The sequence below is a fragment of the Sceloporus occidentalis genome, unplaced genomic scaffold, assembly GCF_023333645.1.
Source record: "Sceloporus occidentalis isolate IW3139 unplaced genomic scaffold, rSceOcc1.0.p SCAF_14, whole genome shotgun sequence".
Lineage (NCBI taxonomy): Eukaryota > Metazoa > Chordata > Lepidosauria > Squamata > Phrynosomatidae > Sceloporus > Sceloporus occidentalis.
The window spans coordinates 7,715,651-7,736,252 of record NW_028316994.1 but is presented as its reverse complement, the minus strand read 5'-3'; the positions used below and the strand labels follow the sequence as shown (position 1 = coordinate 7,736,252).

Below are 20,602 nucleotides of genomic sequence, written 5' to 3'. Positions count from 1 at the left end.
GACTGCGCCTACTTCCTCAGATGCATTTGGTGGAGTAGAAAATCCAAAGACAGACCTATATTATTATTATTATTATTCTTTATTTATGTAGCGCTGTAGATTTGCACAGCGCTGTACATAAAAACAAATATAAAAGTGTAAACCTGCCTATGGCATACAATCTATATAGCAGTCTGTGTTGCTATGAAAGCTCATGCTATGAACTTCTGTCTTTCAGTTAGTCTCAAAGGTAATGCAAGATCTCCTTGTATATGTACTAGTATGACACCCAGTTCAGTAATTATTTTTTTCTTCAGCATCATTATCACCAAAACCAACACTTTATTGTTAAAAAACACAGTAGGCTCTTCAGTAAATCTAGCTTTGTTGAAATTGGCTTCCATCTTCATTATTGGATTCAAGTACCAGATCAAGTAAATTTATTAGTTATAGCTCCTTAAATTTTCTGTGATGGAATCATTATAGCAAAACATCCATGCAATAGTTCTGCTTATTAAAAGGAAAAATATGGTTCCCTGGTAATGCCACTTAAGTGTATGAATTTCAGTGGATTATGGCCCACCAGGGTATCCTGTGGGGTTAATGTGGCCCCCTACCCTACAACAGTTCACTGCCTTGCTTCCTGCGTTAGAAGGAAAACCTTAAAGAAGTTGTTTGCAATTAAAGTTTTGGGCACCTGATTTGACAGGAACTGACTTCTGAGTCAATATGACAAAATGCTCTTGTCCCAAGGGGACAGCCCTTGTCAAATACACTACTTCACTGTACCTTGTGGAGCAAGGGCTCTAAATTCCATGTCCAGTTGTTCATAATGGTTCTGCAGTGCAAAAGAAGACTAGAAGAAGTAGCTAGAGCAGCGGTTCTCAGCCTGTGCGCCGTGAACCATTTCGAGTTTCAAACGACCCTTTCACAAGGGTTGCCTAAGACCATTGAAAAACACTTATTTCGGATAGTCTTAGGAACTGAGACACTGCTCCTCTATCTGGGGAATCACCACAACATGAGGAACAGTATTAAAAGGTTGCAGCATTAGAAAGGTTGAGAACCACTGAGCTAGAGCTTCAATATCACATTTCTTTATCTCCCCCATGAAACAGGATGAGTAGGAGAATCAATAAAACCATCTAGATTGAACTTCCAGTATCAAACTACAATCTGCCGTTGGCTGGGAAGCTCCGTGAATGGGTTGCTGTTTCTCTCCTGCATCTGTGTGGCATGTGCCCTGCTTTGCCTAGCTTTGGCCGTTTTTAAGTGGTTGAATGTGGCAGATCTAGGTTGAATGTGGCAGATCTAGGCCTAAAGGCGCTCACGCAAGGGATTTCAGCAATTCAGTGGGTCTAGCTGAAAAGGTTAGCAATTGAATTCAGGCCCCAGTGTTGTAAACTGAACATTTGGGAATTCTCCAACCTTCCTGAGAAACAGCAAGGACTCCAATAGAAGAGGTGCCAATTTAAGAGAGAAGCTTTACCCTTCTCCAATCTCACTTTATGGAGTAGACAAGGAGCGATTAGAACAGGGATGGGTCTGGGGGCTAGCAGCCTGTCCTAGGGCCCTCTGATGGCCACATGGACTGCCAAAAATTCTCCAAAACTCAGCAGTCAATTTCTAATTTTGAAAAATAGGTTTTTTTTGTTTTTTTAAATTACATCAAACAGCACAAGGAGGGTTCTGTAGTTATGTTTAAATATGAACTGAGGCTCTTGAAGGCAATTAAATATCTCACTCCCCTTTTGAGGAAGGGGAGGAAAAGAGTAGCATAGAAGGGTAGAGGACCACACTTTGCTCACCCCCGAAATTAAATATGGCTGGGAGTTTTGTTTTTCGCAGTATACTTCCCTCTATAAGCAGGGAGCTAGCAGAGGCTGAGTGCCGTGGTATAAATGCCGTTTCTCTTTCTTCCTTCACCCTCCGTGACAGACGCACACCACTGAGCTTCACCACCCGAACCGTGCGGCAGGTTTTCCGCCTTGACGGCGTCTCGGATGAGGAGACCGAAGACCCGGAGAGTGACTCCCCATCCACCAACCACCAGCCCTCCCAGCCCCTGATGCCTTCCCAGGGGCCACAGCCAGCTCCCCCGGTTGATGAGCCAGCCCAGACTGATTGAGGCTAAAGCCTAGGTGGGTGGGTTGGATCTTGGGGGAAAGGGGTGGAGGAAGAGGGGAAAAGGGGGGCAACCTTATACATTATCTGATACTTTATACAAAACAATAAAAACACATCATCCCCCCATCCCATGGGCAACCTCAGCTCCTCTTTCAAAGGTCTCCCAGCTCTTTGAGGGCAACTCCTCCTTGTATCAACCTGCACTTTAATATCGACCACCCCTGAGGGGTGAAAAATGAGGAGGAGGTAGGTTCTATGGTGAGGTGGGGTTGGGATTTTTACTAGATTGAAGAAGTAATTCCCAACTGAGAAAGCTAGCATTGCTCTTGCAACTTCCCTCCGCCTTTCTTCTTTTCCCTCTTCCTTCCCAGCTCTAGTCTGAACGTCTTTAAATAAGTAAATAACTAAAAAAATATTGAAGACTGGGCAGCAAAGCTGGCTTGGGGCTTGTCTGGACCCATCCAGCACTGCAGCTGCTTCATGGGTACAAGTGGCTGTTTAAACTAGATTAGAGCTCATAAAAGGTTTTTTTGGGGGGGAACTACAACCCAGAAATAACTTTTATGAGCTTGGCTTCCACTATTCCCTTGCCTTGCCCTCAAATAAAGATACCTCCAGTTGGGGGTAGCCATTTTTGTTTCTCCTTCCATTGTGGCCCATTTGCCCAGCTCTGAGAGGGAGCTGCATCTGAGGTGCCTTCTGTTCTGCTCCATCTCCTCATGTCACTCTACTGCACCTCAGTTGCAAAGTCTCCTTTTTACCTCTCATTCTCTGCTCCTCAAAGGGGCTTGAGAAGGTCCTCAAGTTCCTTCACATGAAGATTATGTGGAATTTTCTATCATCTCTGGAAGGCTGTTCCTTCCAGCATACACACCTGAGCTTGCTGGAGCTATTTGGAGCCTCCACCTGCCTCTTGCACCTGCCCAGACCTTGGGTAAAACATGAGGAATGAACTGGAAGCCATTCATCTCAGCCTGCCCTCTCCTGTTTTGGACTTGGACCTGGATTCCACCATCTCTGCATATCGTTGCCAGCAGCCAAAAGCACTTTGATTTCTCTCTGTTATCTCTGACCCACCCCTACCTCATCCCCAAACCTGCTATGGTGATAATTTAAAAACAACAGCAACCCTATGATGAAGAAGTTAGGATTTGCAAACTGTGTAGATTCAACAGTAAAGTCAGGCCTGATGGTATAGCATATCTTAACCCGTTCCATCTTGTCTGATTGCACATGTGTAGAATTCTGTATTGCATCTCACACAGAATTTGAGTTCTCTAAAAATTAAGTTTACATTTTCTTTCCTTCCGAAAGAAAAGTAGCTTCTAGTCCTCTTAACATATAAAATACATTTGAAAATATCCAAGTTGTGTCTGCAGCAGCCTATACTGTTTTGAAGCAGTGACTGCTGTTTTCCTGTAGCAGTAGCTACTCACCCCTCACATTGTGGTCCTCTGCTTTTGCCCCTCTGTTACTTTTGTCTATTTATCAAAATGAAAGTGCAAGTGTCCTAGAAAAAAAAGGACCCACATTAAATAAAAAAAAATCAAAACAGGCTTTGAATAAGGTGGGCACTGGAGCAAACATTGTAAAATAAGTGATTTACCTAGAATCAGGACTTCTTTGATGCATAACTTGCCATGCTGTGGCCTGAATCAAGTTGCTAGTTTCAACCACAGTCAGACTCATTGAATCAAAATTCTGAGCCACAAATCAACACTTAGGCAATTTACTTTGATTCAGGGGGCCCACTCTAGTTGGAATTTGCTGTCAGAGCCAGGCCTGTGAGGTTAGCAGAATATGGAGAGTTGTGCGAGACCTCAGCAGCTGCTTCTAGGCTCCCTTTGGGTTTTGTTTTTTTTAGCATCAGGAGACAGTTTGGGGAGAGTTTTAAATCTCCGACTGGCTGTAACCCTCCTTAATGGAGCTGGGGGAACCTCCCAAGTTTGACACAAGCAGGTTCCAGACACTGTGCTTGCTACATATTCTGACCTGCGCACCTTCACCTGTCCTAGGAACAATGACTTTGCTTTGCTCATTCTGGAGACTTAGCATTGCTTCACATGTGACTTTACTCCCCAGCACGTAGGTAACTAGCATGTGTGGGAGACACATATACTATCACATTAAAAATGACACAACTATCTCTTGCTGCAGTTGCACATCTTAGGAGGCTGTTGCTGCTGCTGCCGCTGCTTCCCCAAAGTAGCCCTTGTCACCAGATGAAACCGTGGCAGTTTGAGAGCCTATACTTAACCAGGGGCTGTGGAATTCACCCCACCTCACTTTGGCATTGATCTTAATTCCTCAATGATGGTGCCCACACTTTGGCGCAAGGCTATATGACAATGAAATGCCTTTGACCTGTGTGCCCAGAGTTTGAGAATTTGCAGTCCAGTCCTATGCATGTTTACTGAGAAGCAAGATCGTTGACGCTCAAAGCAGCTTCCTCCTGGTTAAAGGCAGATGGAATTGCAGATCTAGTAATATCGAGCACTTACATAGCACTTTAGTGTTTCAGAGTGTTTTATATTCATTATCTCAGTATAAACTTTGGATCTAATCAGCCGTGTGCACCTTTTGTAAGCCAGCAGCAGGCGGGCAAGAAAAGCCCATCCAAACCCTGCACTTAAAAGACTTCAGCGTGAAGAGTTTGCAAATCCTAGCTTGGACTCCTAGTCAAAACACCCAGAAGTGTCTGCTCTTCTCAATTCAGGAACTGGCTCAGGGGGTGGGCCTGCCTTCGCTATCTATATAAATATGATTATTATGTTTTGCATGGTGGTTTCTTGTCTTAATTTGTTTTTATTCTGTCATATTATTATTATTTGTATTTGTTTCTAACAAAAGTATTTTCTTCTGAACAATTTGATTTGTTTTTTCCCCTCAAACCCAGGGGGTTTGTATTTTTTAAAACAATTTAAATCTGTCTCTTCTTCCTTCCTACCCACACCAACCCACCCCCACCCCTTGCTGCTTGGATCTGTTTGGAAATTCTTATCCTGATGTAAAGGGCCATAGCAATTATCCTGCTCCTTTTTTGTTAAAAAAATATAAAATAAAGGAAAAAAAGAATACTTTTTAAGAAAAAGTATGTCTTCTATTAAAAGGTCATCTCAGATTACTAGTCTGCTGTGTGCAAAATTATTTGGAGTTGTTACTGATTTGTTTTTGTTTTTTGAAATGTTCATTACTGATAATTTACCGGTACCAGAATCTTCCAGCTAGCATCACTGTTGGTAATGTTGACTGAGGCATTTTGGAAGCTGTAGTCAAAAAAAGCAACATTTCTAAATTGTGTCCTCAAGTTGTGCACTGATAGCAGCTTTCAACGATGGGATTTTAAATCCAAAAATATCTGAGAACTCATGGTTGGGAACCACTGTCTTAGACTAGCCTGGTTCCTTGCGTATCATGAGACATTCATAGCACTGTGCCTAACATTTTTAGAAACACTTGATCATTCGTATCGGAGTATACAGTGGGCCCTTGGTATCCACTGCGGTTTTGTTCCAGGATCCCTGTAGATATCAAAATCCATAGATGTTGAAGTCCCATTAAATACAAAGGCATAGTAAAATGGTGTCCCTTGTGGAAAATCAGGGTTTGCTTTTTGGGGTGTGTGTGTGTGTAATTTTCAAGACGTGGATGACACTGCATGGATGAAGAATCTGTGGATATGGAGGGCTGACTGTATTTGCCTCTGTTCTTTGCTTTTCTTAGAAATCACTTCTTCAAATCCACATTTGCAAGACTATAACGTGGACTAACAAGACATTTGTGGAGCCCTACTCTGTTCACAGCAACAAAATCTCTCCTCACCTAGGTCCAGAGCTTGGAGAAGTTAATTTTTTTCGGCTACAGTTTCTAGGATCAGCAAGGCATCATTAAAAAAAAAAAAATCATGATGCCAAGCCAGACTTGTGTAGAGTTTGGGACAAGGAATGGGAATATGCCTCTTTCCAGTTTGTGTTGGGACTCCAAATCCCAGCAAACCTACACAGCATAGCCAATTATGAGGAATACTGGCTGTTGGAAGTCCAATAATATCTGGAAGTCCACATGATTCCCACCCTGCCGGACTAGACATTGCTCAATGCTTTAATTTTGGTACACCTCTTTTCCTCAAAGGAGACTCGTTCCTTGTTGCATGGCCAGTGTGACCAAACTGGTTCTGAGATTCTGGGAGTTGTAGTCCAGGAAAGCACTAGTCGAGATAACAACTTGGGTCCCAGACACAATGCAGAAATAATCCACTTTGCATCAGCTTTAACTGCTCTGGCCCAGTGGTAGGGAATCCTCGGAATTGTAGTTATTGCGGCACCAGAGCTCTCTGACAGAGAAGGCTAAAGGTCTCACAAAACTACTTCCCAGAATTCCCTAGCATTGAGCCAAGGTTGTCAAAGCGGTCTCGGACTGGATTTTTTCTGCAGTGTGTTTTGGACCTGGGTTTATTTTGCTTATTTTTTGGCCAACATCATTTGAACCTGGGTACACTATGCAATCTGCTACACTATAACTTCCTCTTATGCGCAATGTAGCTTTCAGCTTTGGCATGCAGTGCAGTAGGGCAAGGCCTTCCCATCACAATTATTGCTAGCCTTTGTGGCTTGCCTCTCCAAGCCCCATCCGTCCATCTCTATGAGCGGGGAGACAACACACATGGAGGATGCTGCTCTTTCACCTTGGGCCTTCTTCCCTCTCCTCACTTGGCCTGAGCTGCAACAGCCAAGAGGAGAAGCAGGATGGAGGGATACTGGGTGATGACATGGTACCCTACTTGCCAACATTTCACGGAGGAAAACTGGGACACATGTGGCCAAGCAACATCAGAGTTGTGGTCAAGATGACAATAAGTTAATAATGAGGAAGAACACTCAAACTAGGAGAGGCTGTGGCAGTTTGCTTTCACCTGATCCTGCTGGGAAGTGAGAGATTTTGCCCTTTGCTCTACCCTCTGCTCTGTGCAAACTACCTTTGCACTTTTTCAACAACTCAAGCTGAACCTGGGTCATTTTAAAATGAGCTGCAAATGTGTGACAATAGGATTGATCGGGCCTGTTTCTGCCAAATAGGGTCACTTGGAGCTGATAAGGGAGTGCCTGGCTCTCCATAGGGATCCCATGATGGTTTCCCAGGTCGCAAACACATATTTATAAGCATCTGCCCTAAAACAAAGGTATGTCATTGAATATGCAGCAATTGCATGTTTTTTAATTAATTAAAAATTGAAATTTTAATTTTAAAAACCACCTGGGCCTTCTCCTTTCTCCTACTGAGCGTCACCCCTCTCGCACCATCTCTTCAGCATTTTAAAAAGATACAGGTGAATGCCACAGCCTCTTTCTGCCGAAAGGGAAAAAGAGCTAGAATCAGAAAAAGGAGTGAAGGTAAGAAGAAGAAATAACAACAACCTAAGGTACATAGACGATACCGATAATAGTGAAAGACATCACAGACTTGGAAAAGTTGCTAAGGAAGGTTAAAGAGGAAAGTGCAAAGGGAGGATTCATGCTAAGCATAAAACAACAATTATGAACCATAGAAGAGACATAAATTCAAGCTAGACAAAGAGGAAATTGAAATAAAGAATTTTCTTACTTAGAATCAAATATTGATTGGAATGGTGTCTGCGGTCAAGCAATAAGATTAGAAATGGGAAAGGCAGCAATGAAAGAACTAGAAAAGCTACTGGATGAGTAAGGATTCACAACTGTAGTACTAAAGTTAGGATCGTCCAAGCCACAGTATCCCCCATCTCCATGTAGGGATGAGAGATGGATCGTAATAGAAGCAGACAGAAGGAAAATCAACTCCTTTGAGAAGTGGTGCTGGAGAAGAGTGCTGAGGATGCCATGGACAGCCAAAAAGCCAAATGGGTCTGGGGACATATAAAGCCAGAGAACTCCTTAGAAGATATTTTTAATCTTTGTAAGCTGCCCTGATTGCATTTTGTAGAGAGTCAGGATATAAATAAATGTTGTTATTATTAGAAGCCAAAATGATTAAACTGAGGCTGACATACTTGGGCCATATAATGGGAAGACATGGATCACTGGGAAAGACGATGATGATGCCAGGAAATGTTTTGTTGTTAACTGCCCTGGGCCCTTATCACATGAGCAGAATTTGAAGTCAACCCATGGAGACCCTGGGGATGAGACTTCTCCATGACTCCCTGCCTCTGCTTAGGTCCTGTAAACTCATGCCCATGTTCTCCTTAATAGAGTCCATCCATCTGGCATGTGGCCTTCCTCTCTTCCTACTTCCCTCCACCTTTCCCAGCATTATTATCTTTTTCAATGAGTCCTTCCTACTCTTCTGTGTCCGAAGGATAACAGCCTCATTTAGTCACCTTGGCTTCCAGGGAGGTTTCCAGCTTACTCTGCTCTAGGACCCATTTGCTTGTCCTTTTGGCTTCCCATGGGATCCTCAGCACTCTTCTCCAGAAACACATCTCCAAAATGAATGGGTTTCCTTCCTATCTTCTTTCTCAGCTGTCCAGCTCTCACATGCATCCATAGTCATAAAGAATTCAATGGCGTGTGTGATTCTGACTTTGGTGCTCAGTTGTGTATCTTTGCATTTTAGGATCTCTTCTAGTTCTTTCATAGCCACCCTCCGCACTCTTAACCTTCTTCTGGTTTTCTTGGCTGCAGTCCCCATTGCTATCGATGCTTGATCCCAGGAATCCTTTTTACCACTTCTGTTTCTTCATTGTCTCTGGGTTGAACTTGTAAAGGCCCTCGGTGTGGTCACTGTTTGTGTGTGGTCACACACTGCAGAAATAATCCGCTTTGAGATCGTTTTTAACTGCCTCCGGGGCCCAGTGCTAGGGAATTCTGGGAACGGTAGTTTCTTGTAGCACCAGAGCTCTCTCTGTCTCACAAAACTACAGTTCCCAGAATCCCCCAGCATTGAGGCAGAGCAATTAAACGAGGTCTCAAACTGGATCGTTTCTGCAGTGTGTTTTGGCCCTTTATGCTCATCATGGCGCTGGCTCTGCTTTAGAGGCACCTTGGCTCTCAGTGCAGTTCTATCAGTCAGGAGACTTTTATGGAACGTTGCCTTGCGCTCCTGGCTGCGCACGAATCGAACGGAGGGCTCCCATTGGCTGGAACAGAAAAGCAGCGTCCCATCAGGGCTGAACGTTCACCTCAAGCGCCGTCTCATTGGCCAGCGAGCGTTCTGTGGGCGTGGCTGGGCGTGATCGAGATCCCGCTTTGGATTGGCTGCTGGGCTCGAAGCGTCGCAATGAGCCACCGCAGAAGGACCAGTCTCGAGGAGGCCCATAGCGTTGGCTGGGCTTGCTCCCGTGTAAAGCTATTTGGGATTCGCCATTTTCGCTGCGTAGAAGTCGAGGTGGGTATAAATGTACGATGTAAGCCCTGGTGCATTTTCTCTTGGAAAGCCCAAACTCTTCACTTGATGTGCCATATTTTCTCCAAGGACACGTGTATGAGTGCATGTGTGTATATACGCCTTCAAGTCGCGTGTCGACCCCATACATTGCATTGGGTTTTCTTAACCAGGGAGTAAAATCAAGCTGTCTGCAGTTATTACTTTTGCAAAATAGCCTTTGCCACATGGCAGAGTCGACTTGGAGATATCACACAATAATAGAAGATGCATCCATACTTCAGGAATAATCCGGTTTGAGACCGCTTTAACCAACTTCCAGGGATTCTGGGATTGGTGGATTGTTAGCATTCAGCCCTGGCAGTTAGTTAACACGGTCTCAAAACCAGATTATTTCTGCAGTGTGGATGCAGCCAGGAACAAAAAATATGCATGCATGGGCTTGGATGGCATCATTAGCAGCTTTTAAACTTGCCACCTCATTTCTATGGCAAACTTATCCAGATTATGTTTAAACCAAGAAAGTGGAGAAGCTACTTTTGGACTCCCAGAATCCCCGGCCAGCATGACCTCTGCATGCCAGGCCTTTGTTTTCTCCGAAACAGCACTGCAGTTGGCACATCAGCCTTAGCCCCTTGCCTTGTCCAGACTGCAGATCAGGTCCTGGCTCATAGAGGAATGCAGAAGACTGTAGACAGTCATTAGGAGGAGTAGCAGCTAATACCCGCAGAGGAGAAGATTACAATTCAAAGTGACCTAGATTAGAAAGCTGAGCCAAAACTAAGAACATGAATTTCAACAGGGAGAAATGTAAGGTACTGCACTCAGGCAGACAAAGTTAAATGCACCTGGTTTGACATGACTACATGTGAAAGGGTTCTAGGAATCCTAGTAGACCACAGGTTGAACATGAGTCAGAAGTGTGATGCAGCAGCTAAAGAGGCCAATGCGATTCTAGGCTACATCAGTAGAAGTCTAGTGTCTAGATCAAGGGAAGTAATAGTGCCACTCTTTTCTGCTCTGGTCAGGCCCCACCTGGAATACTGTATCCAGTTCTGGGTACCACAATTTAAAAAGGACATTGAGAAACTGGAGCCATGTGTCCAAAGGAGGGCCACCAAAACGGTGAAGGGTCTGGAAAGCATGCCCTATGAGGAAAGACTTAGGGAGCTGGGAATGTTTAGCCTGCAGAAGAGAAGGTTAAGAGGTGATATGATAGCCCTGTTTAAATATTTGAAGGGATGTCATATTGAGGAGGGAGAACAAGCTTGTTTTCTGCTGCTCCAGAGAACAGGACCAGGAACAATGGATACAAACTACAGGAAAAGAGATTCCACCTCAACATCAGGAGAAACCTCCTGACAGTAAGAGCTGTTCAATAGTGGAACACACTCCTTCCTCGGAGTGTAGTGGAGTCTCCTTCTTTGGAGGTCTTTAAACAGAGGCTGGATGGCCATCTGTCGGGGATGCTTTGATTGTGAGTTCCTGCATGGCAGAGGAGGGTTGGACTGGATGGCCCTTGGGGTCTGTTCCAACTCTATTATTCAGTGGCGCAGTGGTTAAAGGCCTGTACTGCAGCCACTCACTCACAAACCATGAGGTTGTGAGTTCAATACCAGCCAGGGGCTCATGCGTAGCTCAGCCTCACATCCTTCCGAGAAGGTTGCTAAAACAAGTACCCAGCTTGTTGGGGGCAATTAGCTTACAGTTGTAAACCGCTTAGACTGCTTAGGTGGTATGAAGAGGTATATAAATTTTCTTTTCTATATGGTAATTTTATGTATTCCTCTTTTATTGTTATCTTAGAATGTACGCCTTGCGCAGGCTTTTATATACTTTTAAATTTTACCGACTTTGTACAGCGCTGTGTATAATTACAGCGCTTTAGAAATAAAGTTTAATAATAATAATAATAATAATAATAATAAATGAAGCTGCTATTGCTATGATTCTATAAAACAACAGGGCTTGCCATCTGCAGAAGCTCAAGTCTGGGGGTGGCAAGCCTGTGAATAAGTCGACCTCATGTACAAGTGGAGAGTAGGTTTTGGGGCCAGAATTTTGGATTTTGATATAATAAGTTGAAGTTAAAACTTTAGGGGCATGTAACAAAGGATCTTTAAAGGATGAAGAAAAGGAAAATAAATCCAAAGGACATACAAAATTCCAGCAGGGATAACTGTTTGTGCTTGTCCTAAAGGCTGGACGCAGAAGAGAGTAGAGGGGGTCAGTGCTTCCAGGACAGATTACGCTCTTGCCTTTCACCTGGTCTCCTTTTTTAAATAAGAGTTAAAGTACAGTGCTTACATTGACCTGTGGACTGGATTATGACTATGGAGACAAAGGTTTGAATCCCAGCTCGGCCATCTAAACTCACTTGGTGACCTTGGGCAAGTCACACTTTCTCAGCCTCAGGGGAAGGCAATGGCAAACCCCCTCTGAAGAAACATGCCAAGAAAACCCCACAACCTTAGGGTTGCCATAAGTCAGAAATGACTTGAAGGCACACAACAGACACAAAAACAACACAATTGGGTCTGTGTTGTTCTTCTTTTGGCCAGCAGAGAGAGCCCATCTACCTCAGCTGCAGTCTGATGGGGCCAGAAACTGCAGCTCTGGGATTTTGGACATGGCTAATTTATGAAGCAGTTTGGCTGGCCTTCAGTGACCTACTTTCTCTCAGCCTTAAATTACATCTCCAGGTTCTACTGAAGATGAAACGAAAAGGGTATAAACAGAAATCTAATCCAAACGTTTGAACATGTAAAGTAATGTAGAATAATCATCACTCTTTCAGACTGCCACTTGCATTCTCTTTTTCAGTGAAACAGGGTATCTAGAGGCAAGGCAAGGCTTTTGCTCTTTTAACAGTTGGAGATACAGTCTGCCTTTCATATCTACCGATTTTTTTATCCGTAAATTCTAGCATCCACGTCTTGAAAATATCCCCAAAAGATATATATCCCAAAAAAGCAAACCTTGATTTTACCATTTTGTATAAGGGACAAAGAAAACTTAAATATATTGGAGAAAGCAATAAAGAATCATGAACCTTCCTACCTCTTCTCAAACTCCAATCTTTCCCTTCTTATCCTCTTCCTTTCCCACTGTGTGGCTACTCCTAGCCTCCTTCTCATTCTTTCCTCTCTCTCACTACTCTATATTCTCTTCTCCATCTTCTATCCCTATCTCACTTTTTCTCAGCTTCTATTCTACCTACTTCTAATCTTCTTTCATATTCCTTCACATTCACTTTTCTGTTTCTCTCTGGCTCCAGCTTGGCAATGTCGGTGGCACGACTCGGAAAAGTGGTTCCCAAAACAAGCATCCTGTTCCTGTGTGACATGCAAGAGAAATTCCGGCCTAACATCAGCTACTTTCCCCAGATCGTGTCTGTGGCAGCTCGGATGCTGAAGGTAAAAATGGCAGGGTGGTGATGAAGCTGGGAGAAAGAGGTAACATGGATGAAGGTGCCACAAAATGAATTCCATTACATAAGTAAAATGAGAGATGGTGCAAGCTGTATTTCCCTCTTTGGATGTGGTGGATGACAACTCCCATCTTCCCCAGCCAGTACAGCTATATTGCCTAGAAATGATGTAGGTTGTACTCCCATCACATCTGGAAAGCACTGGTTTGAGGAAGGCAGTTCTAGGCCACCATTTTCAAAACTGCTGAAGGGAGTATTCAACTTGTTATCATGGAGATTTTCAAATAGATGCTGTGTAAATTGTAGCATGATCTCTCCATATCTGTTGCAGCAGTGCTGTTTACGCTGGAGCTGGTTTTTAATCCTTTACAGGTATTCTCAGGTTTGCACAAAACCAGAAACCCTGATGAGACCAAAAAAACAGATGCGTGTACTCCTGTGGATGCCATTTCTAGTGAAAGGCCTGCAGATACTGAAAAGCAGCTGCTGTACAGTCTTTGATTCCTTGCTCCAATAAAAGCAATTTGAACTGCCCCATTGTAGTTGCATAGCTGGGCATGTGGGGACAGTGTTTTATCAGCTTCTGGAAATAACAGTCTTTCCCTTTTTTAAAAAAGACCCACTTCTATTCCAAAGTGCCAGCCCTGAAACATTGACTTCTTTGGATTACAGCTGCCCGAAATCCTAGAACAATATATAGCCAGTAGCCATGCTGACTGGGGAATTCTGGGAGCTACAGTCCACAAAAGCAAATTTAGTAGGCTTTGCAGAGGACCCAGCAGTCCTGCTCGTTCTGACCTCTTTCCGTTTCTCTGTCAGGTTGCCAAAGCACTTGAAATCCGCACAGTGGTAACTGAGCAGTACCCCCAAGGCCTGGGTCCAACAGTGCCAGAGCTGGGTGCTGAAGAACTTCCAAAATACCCCAAGACCTGCTTCAGCATGATCATCCCAGAGGTGGAAAAGGAGATGGCTGCTGTTCCTGACCTGAAATCTGTGCTTTTGTGTGGAATCGAGACACAGGCTTGCATCATGGTATGGCACCAGATACCTGCTTCCTACTGGTGTGGGTCTTTTAGGGCACATGAGCTCTAGGATCAACCAGGGTCTTGCTTAACCCAAGTAAACAAAAGCTCCTGCCTTGCAGACAGACCCAATGGTACACCTATTGGAAAGTTTGCCCGTCTTCATTTGGGGCTTAATCAAAACTAGAGTACTCATAATAAAAAGTAGGAAGATTCTGCTTCTCATCACATTTCCTCTTGTTTAAAGCTCTTCATCAGAGTTTTGAGTCATGCTATATATCTTCAAAAGTTAGGCGCCTAAGCCATTAAGACATTTCATTTTTTGCTACCCTGCATTTCACTTTGTAAGTTGAAAGAAGGGAGGAGGAAGAAGTGCTTCAAAGACCACAAGAAAGGCATCATTATTGATAAGACTGTCAAATATTGTAGAACTATGGTTCTCAGCCATTGGTGCTCTGGATATTTTGGACCTCCAGTTCCCAGACTCCATTACCACTGCATTTGCAGACTGGAGCATTTGGGATTGGAATTCCAAAACATCTGGCCTGCATTCATACTGCAGAAATAATCCAGTTTGACACCACTTTAACTTCTATGACACCATCATATGGAATCCTGAGATTTGTAGTTTGTTGAGGCACCAAAACTCTGATATGAAGGCTAAATATCTCACAAAACTTCAGATCCTAGAATTTCATATTATTGAACAGTGGCAGTTACAGTGGTGTCAAACCAGATTATTTCTGCAGTGTGGATACAGCCCTGGAGAACCGAAGATTAAAAACCACCAGTGTGGACAGCCTTTCCCCCATGGACCTCTCCAGGTCCCTAGAACTAAGTCCCATCATCCCCAACTGGCATGAATTATATCCGGGCAGCTGCTACTGACAATTGGGAAGTATACCATGTGGGCACAAGAACTGTTTGCCATTCTGCCTGTTTGATTTGAGCATGGTGTATATTTGTTTTTGGGTACAGAGCACAGCACTGGATTTGATGGAGCGAGGCCTGGATGTTCACATAGTGGCGGATGCCTGCTCTTCTCGCAGGTGAGTGACATACCTTTCTACTTGAGGCTATGAAGGGCTAGCTTCCTCTGTGAGCCTGCCTGAACCTTAAGATCTTAAGGGAGATGCTTGATCTAGCCACTATCACCAACACTCTGGAGTTTGGAAGATAGTCTGCTTAGTGGCAGCTCCCAGTCTTTGGAAGTCCCTTTCTAGGGAGGCCAGGACAGCTTCCTCCTTGATCTCCTTCCGTCACCAACTACAAACATTATTGAGCCACCAGGCTTTTAGAAACTGAATAGGATGGGCTTTTAATGATGTGCTGGGCTGTTTTATGGTTGGTATTGTCTTTGAATGAATTTTAATATTTTAACTTTATAAATTATTAATTTGTTTTTAAATAACTTTTATATACAGTATATACTTCTATCATAGTTTTTGTATAGTTTTCCTTCTGCCTTGTTAAGTATATTGTTAGCCACCTTGAGCCCCATTATTGGGAGAAAGATGGAGTATAATGAATAAAATAATGATGCTGATGATGGAACATAAAATATATTAAATTGATTAAGTATATAAGTATAAATGGATATAATAATAATAAACTGTTTATTTATAGCCTGCTTTTCCTTGGCAGATCAAAGCGGGTTACACAGAAGTACACAAATGTACACTTTACAAACAGTAATCACATAAGCATCCAAATCAATATATAAACTATTAAAAACAATATTAAAATTACAAGATTAAAACCATACAAAAACTGGCTTAAAGTGCTGGTGCAACGAGTGCAGCGGGGAGAGAGCAGATCTTACAACATCTGGGGGAAAGCCTGTTGGAAGAGGAAGGTTTTTAACCTCTTCCTAAATAGGTCAAGGGAGGTCGCCGAACGGAGCTCACCGGGAAGAGAGTTCCAAAGCTGCGGGGCCGAGATAGAGAACGCCCTCTGTGCAGTCACAGAATACTTCTTGTCTGGAACCCTCAACAGTTGCTTCCCGGCCGACCTGAGAGCGCAGGGCGGATTATATGGGGAGAGGCGGTCCTCCAAGTACCCTGGGCCCAAGCCATTTAGGGCTTTATAGGTAATAACCAACACCTTGTATTGCGCCCGGAAGTGAATGGGCAGCCAATGTAGATCTTGTAGGACAGGTGTTATATGGCTGGTCCTGGAACATCCAGTGACCAACTTTGCTGTCATTTTCTGCACTAATTGAAGCTTCCGGGTTTAGTACAAGGGCTGCCCCATGTAGAGCGTGTTACAGAAATCCAACCGAGAGGTCACCAGAGCATGTACCACTGTTTCAAGGTCCCCCCGGCCCAGGTAGGGTTGCAGCTGGCATATCAGCCGAAGCTGATAACAAGTGCTCCTGACTGTCGCATCCACCTGAGATGTAAGGTGGAGCGACGAGTCCAGAAGCACCCTCAGACTGCGAACTGAGTCCTTCAGGGGGAGTGTGACCTGAATATATTTACCATATATTTTTATAATTTTATAAGTCTGTGTTCTGACCATTTCTACCACACAAAATTGCTTCCCGCTTCACAGCCCTGGTGCATTGAGGGTGGTTAGCTTCACAGAGTACTAAAAAGTCCTCCATCCCTTCAACCTTGGAAGCTTTATATCTGTTTCCCCCACTTTTCTGTCTCTTTCTCTCAGTCAGGTAGACAGGATCATCGCGCTGTCCAGGTTACGTCAAAGTGGGGCCTTCCTTACTTCCAGCGAGGGACTTATTCTGCAGCTTGTCAGGGATGCTGCCCACCCCCGTTTCCGAGAGGTACTTTCTCAGCTTTCCCCCTGCTTGCATGCTTCCTTCCCTCATCGTACCACATTTCTACCAGCCTTATGTCATAGCCAGAGCATGGGGAAATTACTTTTTGAACCTCAACTTCTAGAGTCACTTGACTAGCTTGACTAGGATTAGGGGGATTCTGGGCACTGTAATCCCCCCTACCTTTTTCCAAGCTCTGCCCTTGGGCTTTGCATAGACATGTCAAATAAACTACCTGTTGCAAATATGGCTTGTTTATCTTTCTCTCCTTCAGTACTCACGTGCTCACATACGCATGACAGAGAGAATAATATATAAATAGAGTTAGCAAACACAGATAACATTTCATCCAGCCAATGTGGTAGATGCTAGTCCATAATAGGTTGGGCCACAATAGAGGTATTTTGGTTTCATTTGCCCTCTTTTAAGATGTTCCAAGGCATCTTTTGAAATAGTGAGGTTGCTTTATGGAGGTAGGGCAAGTCAAGAGTCTTGCAAAGAGAAACGGTAACCCATGCCTGAGGAGCTTGTGGCACTTGGGAGGTTGTTTGGTTTTTGCACTATATGTATCTGAAATTCTTTTAACATCTTTCATTATTAACATATTGAATAAAATGGTACCAACTTAAATCAAAGGCATTTGGTTTAATGTTTCCTTTACTCAATAAAATTTTTCCATCATAGCTATAAAGCATATCTTTGTCTGTATGTATGTCTGCCTTCAAGTTGACAGTCAACTTATGGTGACCCCATTAATTTCTCAGGGTTTTCTTAGACAAGGAATACTCAGCGGTTGTTTTGCCAATTCCTTCCTCTGAAATATAATCTGGTATTTGTTAGTGGTCACACATCCAAGGACTAACCAGGTTTAATCTTGCTTAGCTTCCAAGATAAGACAGGATCTGGATCTTTAGGGTATTTAGAAATTAATTTTATAACATACAGATAATAAATAGTAGTGAACAGTTTTCCATCCTTGAGCTGTTACCAGTCAGGCTGCCACAGTGCAAGCTTTCACGGGGTCTTCATATAAAAGAGTATTGCTGTCTCCTTCAAGAAGTAAGCATTGTTCAGGATCCTTCAGAACTGGTCTCTTCAGTTTAGAAGAAAGCTCTTGCTATTCCCTTGGACTTATCAGGCATATCCAGGGCCAAAATCTGACAGTGTTTTGGTGGCTATCTGTTTTATTTGTACCTGCTCTATAAAGCTTTGATTTTTTTTAAAAAAGTAGCCCATTTAATCCTATGTGGGTACAAAAGTTGCTCTGGTTGCGTAGATTATCTTTTCCCCAAACTGTCCCAACTCCAGAAATTTTGGACAGAACTTGGAAATGCTACTTTGTGGAATGCAGCTTCCTATATCCCCTAGCCAGCATGACCACTGGCAGATTTAGGAAGTTGTGATAAAAAGAAAGAGACACAGCATAGTGGTTTGAGTGCTGGACTATGACTCTGGAGACCAGGGTTCAGTTCCCAGTTTGGCCATTAAATCCACTGGGTGACTTTGGGAAAGTCACATGCTCTCAGTCTCAGGGGGAGGCAATGGCAAACCTCCTCTGAACAAATCTTGTCGAGAAAACCCCATGATAGGGTCACCTTAGTGTTGCCACATGTCATAAATGACTTGAAAGCACATAATACATAATAAAAAAAAGAAAAACCCTACTTTTCCAACCTTTGGTTTTGGATGAATATTAAACCTCCAGATCTTTACTGTACCACCATCTCTGCCAGAATCAAGAAATTATGAAACAAACACAGAGACCTCTAATCCTGTGACCAAATGCCAGTCTCCAAGCATCTGTTCTTCTTCAGGCAAGGCAAGAGAAGGACATTTACAACCGAGAATTAAACCATTAGAGTCATCCTTATTTAGGAGGGGGTGTCAGTATGTCCCCCCAAAATGATTTAGAACAAGGAAGGGGAACTCACAGCTGAAGCAAAGGTCTCTTTATACAACTGGAACACTTTGATCCCATTTTAACTGTCAGGGCTGAATCCTATGGAATCTTGGGATCTGTAGTTTTGCAAGTAATTTAGAATTATCTGCAGAAGAGCTCCAGTGTTTCTCCAAACTGTAACTCCCAGGATTCCATTAAATGCAGCCATAGCATTTCAGGTAGGGATCAAAGTGGCATAGTTGTATAATATACCCCTGTTTCATGTGGTTCGTAGCCTATTTTCAAATTCTACCTACTATTGACCCGTGGGCCTGGAAAGAAAACACAGCTGGCAGCCCATAGGAGTTCTCACGCCTGTTCTTCCTTTCTTTCAGATCCAGAAATTGATTAAGGACCCTGCCCCAGACAGCGGACTGCTTCCCCTCCTGACAGGACCAAGCCCTCTTTTCAGTTAGGTTGGCTACTTCACGACAAATGGTCACCATCATCCTTCTTCACCGAAGCAACTCCACCCAATAGGTTTGATCACTGCTGCGCTTTGGGTACAGAGAAACAGAATGAAGACAGCCCAGTTAATTTTGAAGCAAGACAATGATGGGGTTGCACCTTGCCTAGAAATCTACCTAAGTTCATACTTAGGGGGCTTGCTGCAGTTATTCAGTGGGGTGAAATAACTGTTTTTACACATATTGAAGGCACCAGATTCAAAAGAAGTGTCTCATTCTCTTTTCTGGTTTGTAATGTCTTAGAATGAAAATAAAAAGGGAAGACAGAGCATGAAAAAGTAATTACTATGAATTACTACCCCCAGACCACTCCAAATGTCACTGTTGTAGTCTTAAAATGTAACTTTTCCAAGCCAGCAGGGAGCAATGGGATTACTAAAAAGAAGAAGAGTTCATAACACCATATATGTTCATGCCTTCTCGCACTAGTGCTATGATTCCACTTTAATTGCCATGGCTGCATCCTGGGGAATCCTGGGATTTGTAGTTTGATGAAGCACTAGAGCTCTGTCTTGAGTGTTCTAAATACCAGCCCCTAAACTGCAGATTCCATAGGATACAGCCATGGCAGTTAAAGTGGAATTAAAACATCATAATCATGTAGTGTGAAAGGACGTTACTATTCAATCTGCTATGCAAAAGGTTTGAATTCTGCACTTATAAAAATATTCTGGGGAAATTCCATAATTTGCAAACGGAATAAAAGATATTGAAATAAACATTTGCACATATGTATGTGTTGCACATTTTATTTTGATTGTGCTTTTGCTTCTGTACATTTTGTTGCAGTTTCAGGGGGTTGGCCTGGATGGCCCTTGTGGTCTCTTCCAACTCTATGATTTTATGAGCGATAGAAACTTGCTTTTAAGGAGAGTTCCTTCAAATGTCATATTCACCATATCTCACCCTCTTCTTTTGTTCTCTGGATAGCATGTTTATTCCTAGGGCACTGTAGGGTTACAAGTTTTTCAACCTACCACTGCTGATGTTTCTTTCACCACATACCTAAAGATGGTAGTGCACACACGCTGGCAACCTCAGGGCTGGACTTTTGCAGTGTGCTGTACATCAGAACTTTGTACCAAGTTCAGAAACTTGTATTGGTTCAAAACACAGCAAGCAGATTGATCGCTGGTAAATCTAGGAGTGAGCATATCACACTGATCTTAAAATCACTCCACTGGCTGCCAGTTAGTTTCTGGGCAAAGTACAAAGGGTTGGTTATTACCTTTAAAGCCCTGCATGGTTCGGTTCCATGTTACCTATGGGATTACCTTTCCCATATAAACCACCCCATACATGCATTGAGTAATCTGTTTCAATACTGTAATGATTTTGTTTCTATTTTAATGCATCACTTTTGTATGTTTTTAAAACCTCTCTCTTCCTGCTGATTATATACTATGCATTTTAAATAGGTATATTGGTGGAGTTTGATTCCCCACTCGGCCATAGGAAGCCAGTGTGTGACCTTGGGCAAGTCACATACTCTCAGCCTCAGGG

At 43.2% G+C, this 20,602-nt stretch overlaps 2 protein-coding genes across 14 annotated transcripts in view; both read left to right on the top strand.

Annotated features, from left to right (window-relative positions):
• Window positions 1–5,225, top strand: part of LOC149303734 (myosin-10-like) — a 70,662-nt gene extending 65,437 nt beyond the window's left edge. For all 13 annotated transcript variants that reach the window (XM_089480000.1, XM_089479999.1, XM_089480002.1 and 10 more), the window contains one exon: window positions 1,918–5,225. In XM_089480000.1, the coding sequence (XP_089336126.1) occupies window positions 1,918–2,107 (190 nt within the window). In that variant the 3' untranslated portion in view covers window positions 2,108–5,225. The remainder of the gene's footprint in view (window positions 1–1,917) is intronic.
• Window positions 5,226–9,352: 4,127 nt separating this feature from the next.
• On the top strand, window positions 9,353–19,850 carry LOC149303733 (isochorismatase domain-containing protein 2-like). Its single transcript, XM_089479958.1, has 6 exons — window positions 9,353–9,468; window positions 12,743–12,881; window positions 13,715–13,927; window positions 14,896–14,966; window positions 16,582–16,699; window positions 18,968–19,850. Exons 2-6 carry the CDS (start codon window positions 12,750–12,752, stop codon window positions 19,046–19,048), a joined length of 615 nt encoding a protein of 204 aa, XP_089336084.1. The 5' UTR covers window positions 9,353–9,468; window positions 12,743–12,749; the 3' UTR covers window positions 19,049–19,850.
• Window positions 19,851–20,602: the final 752 nt, after the last annotated feature.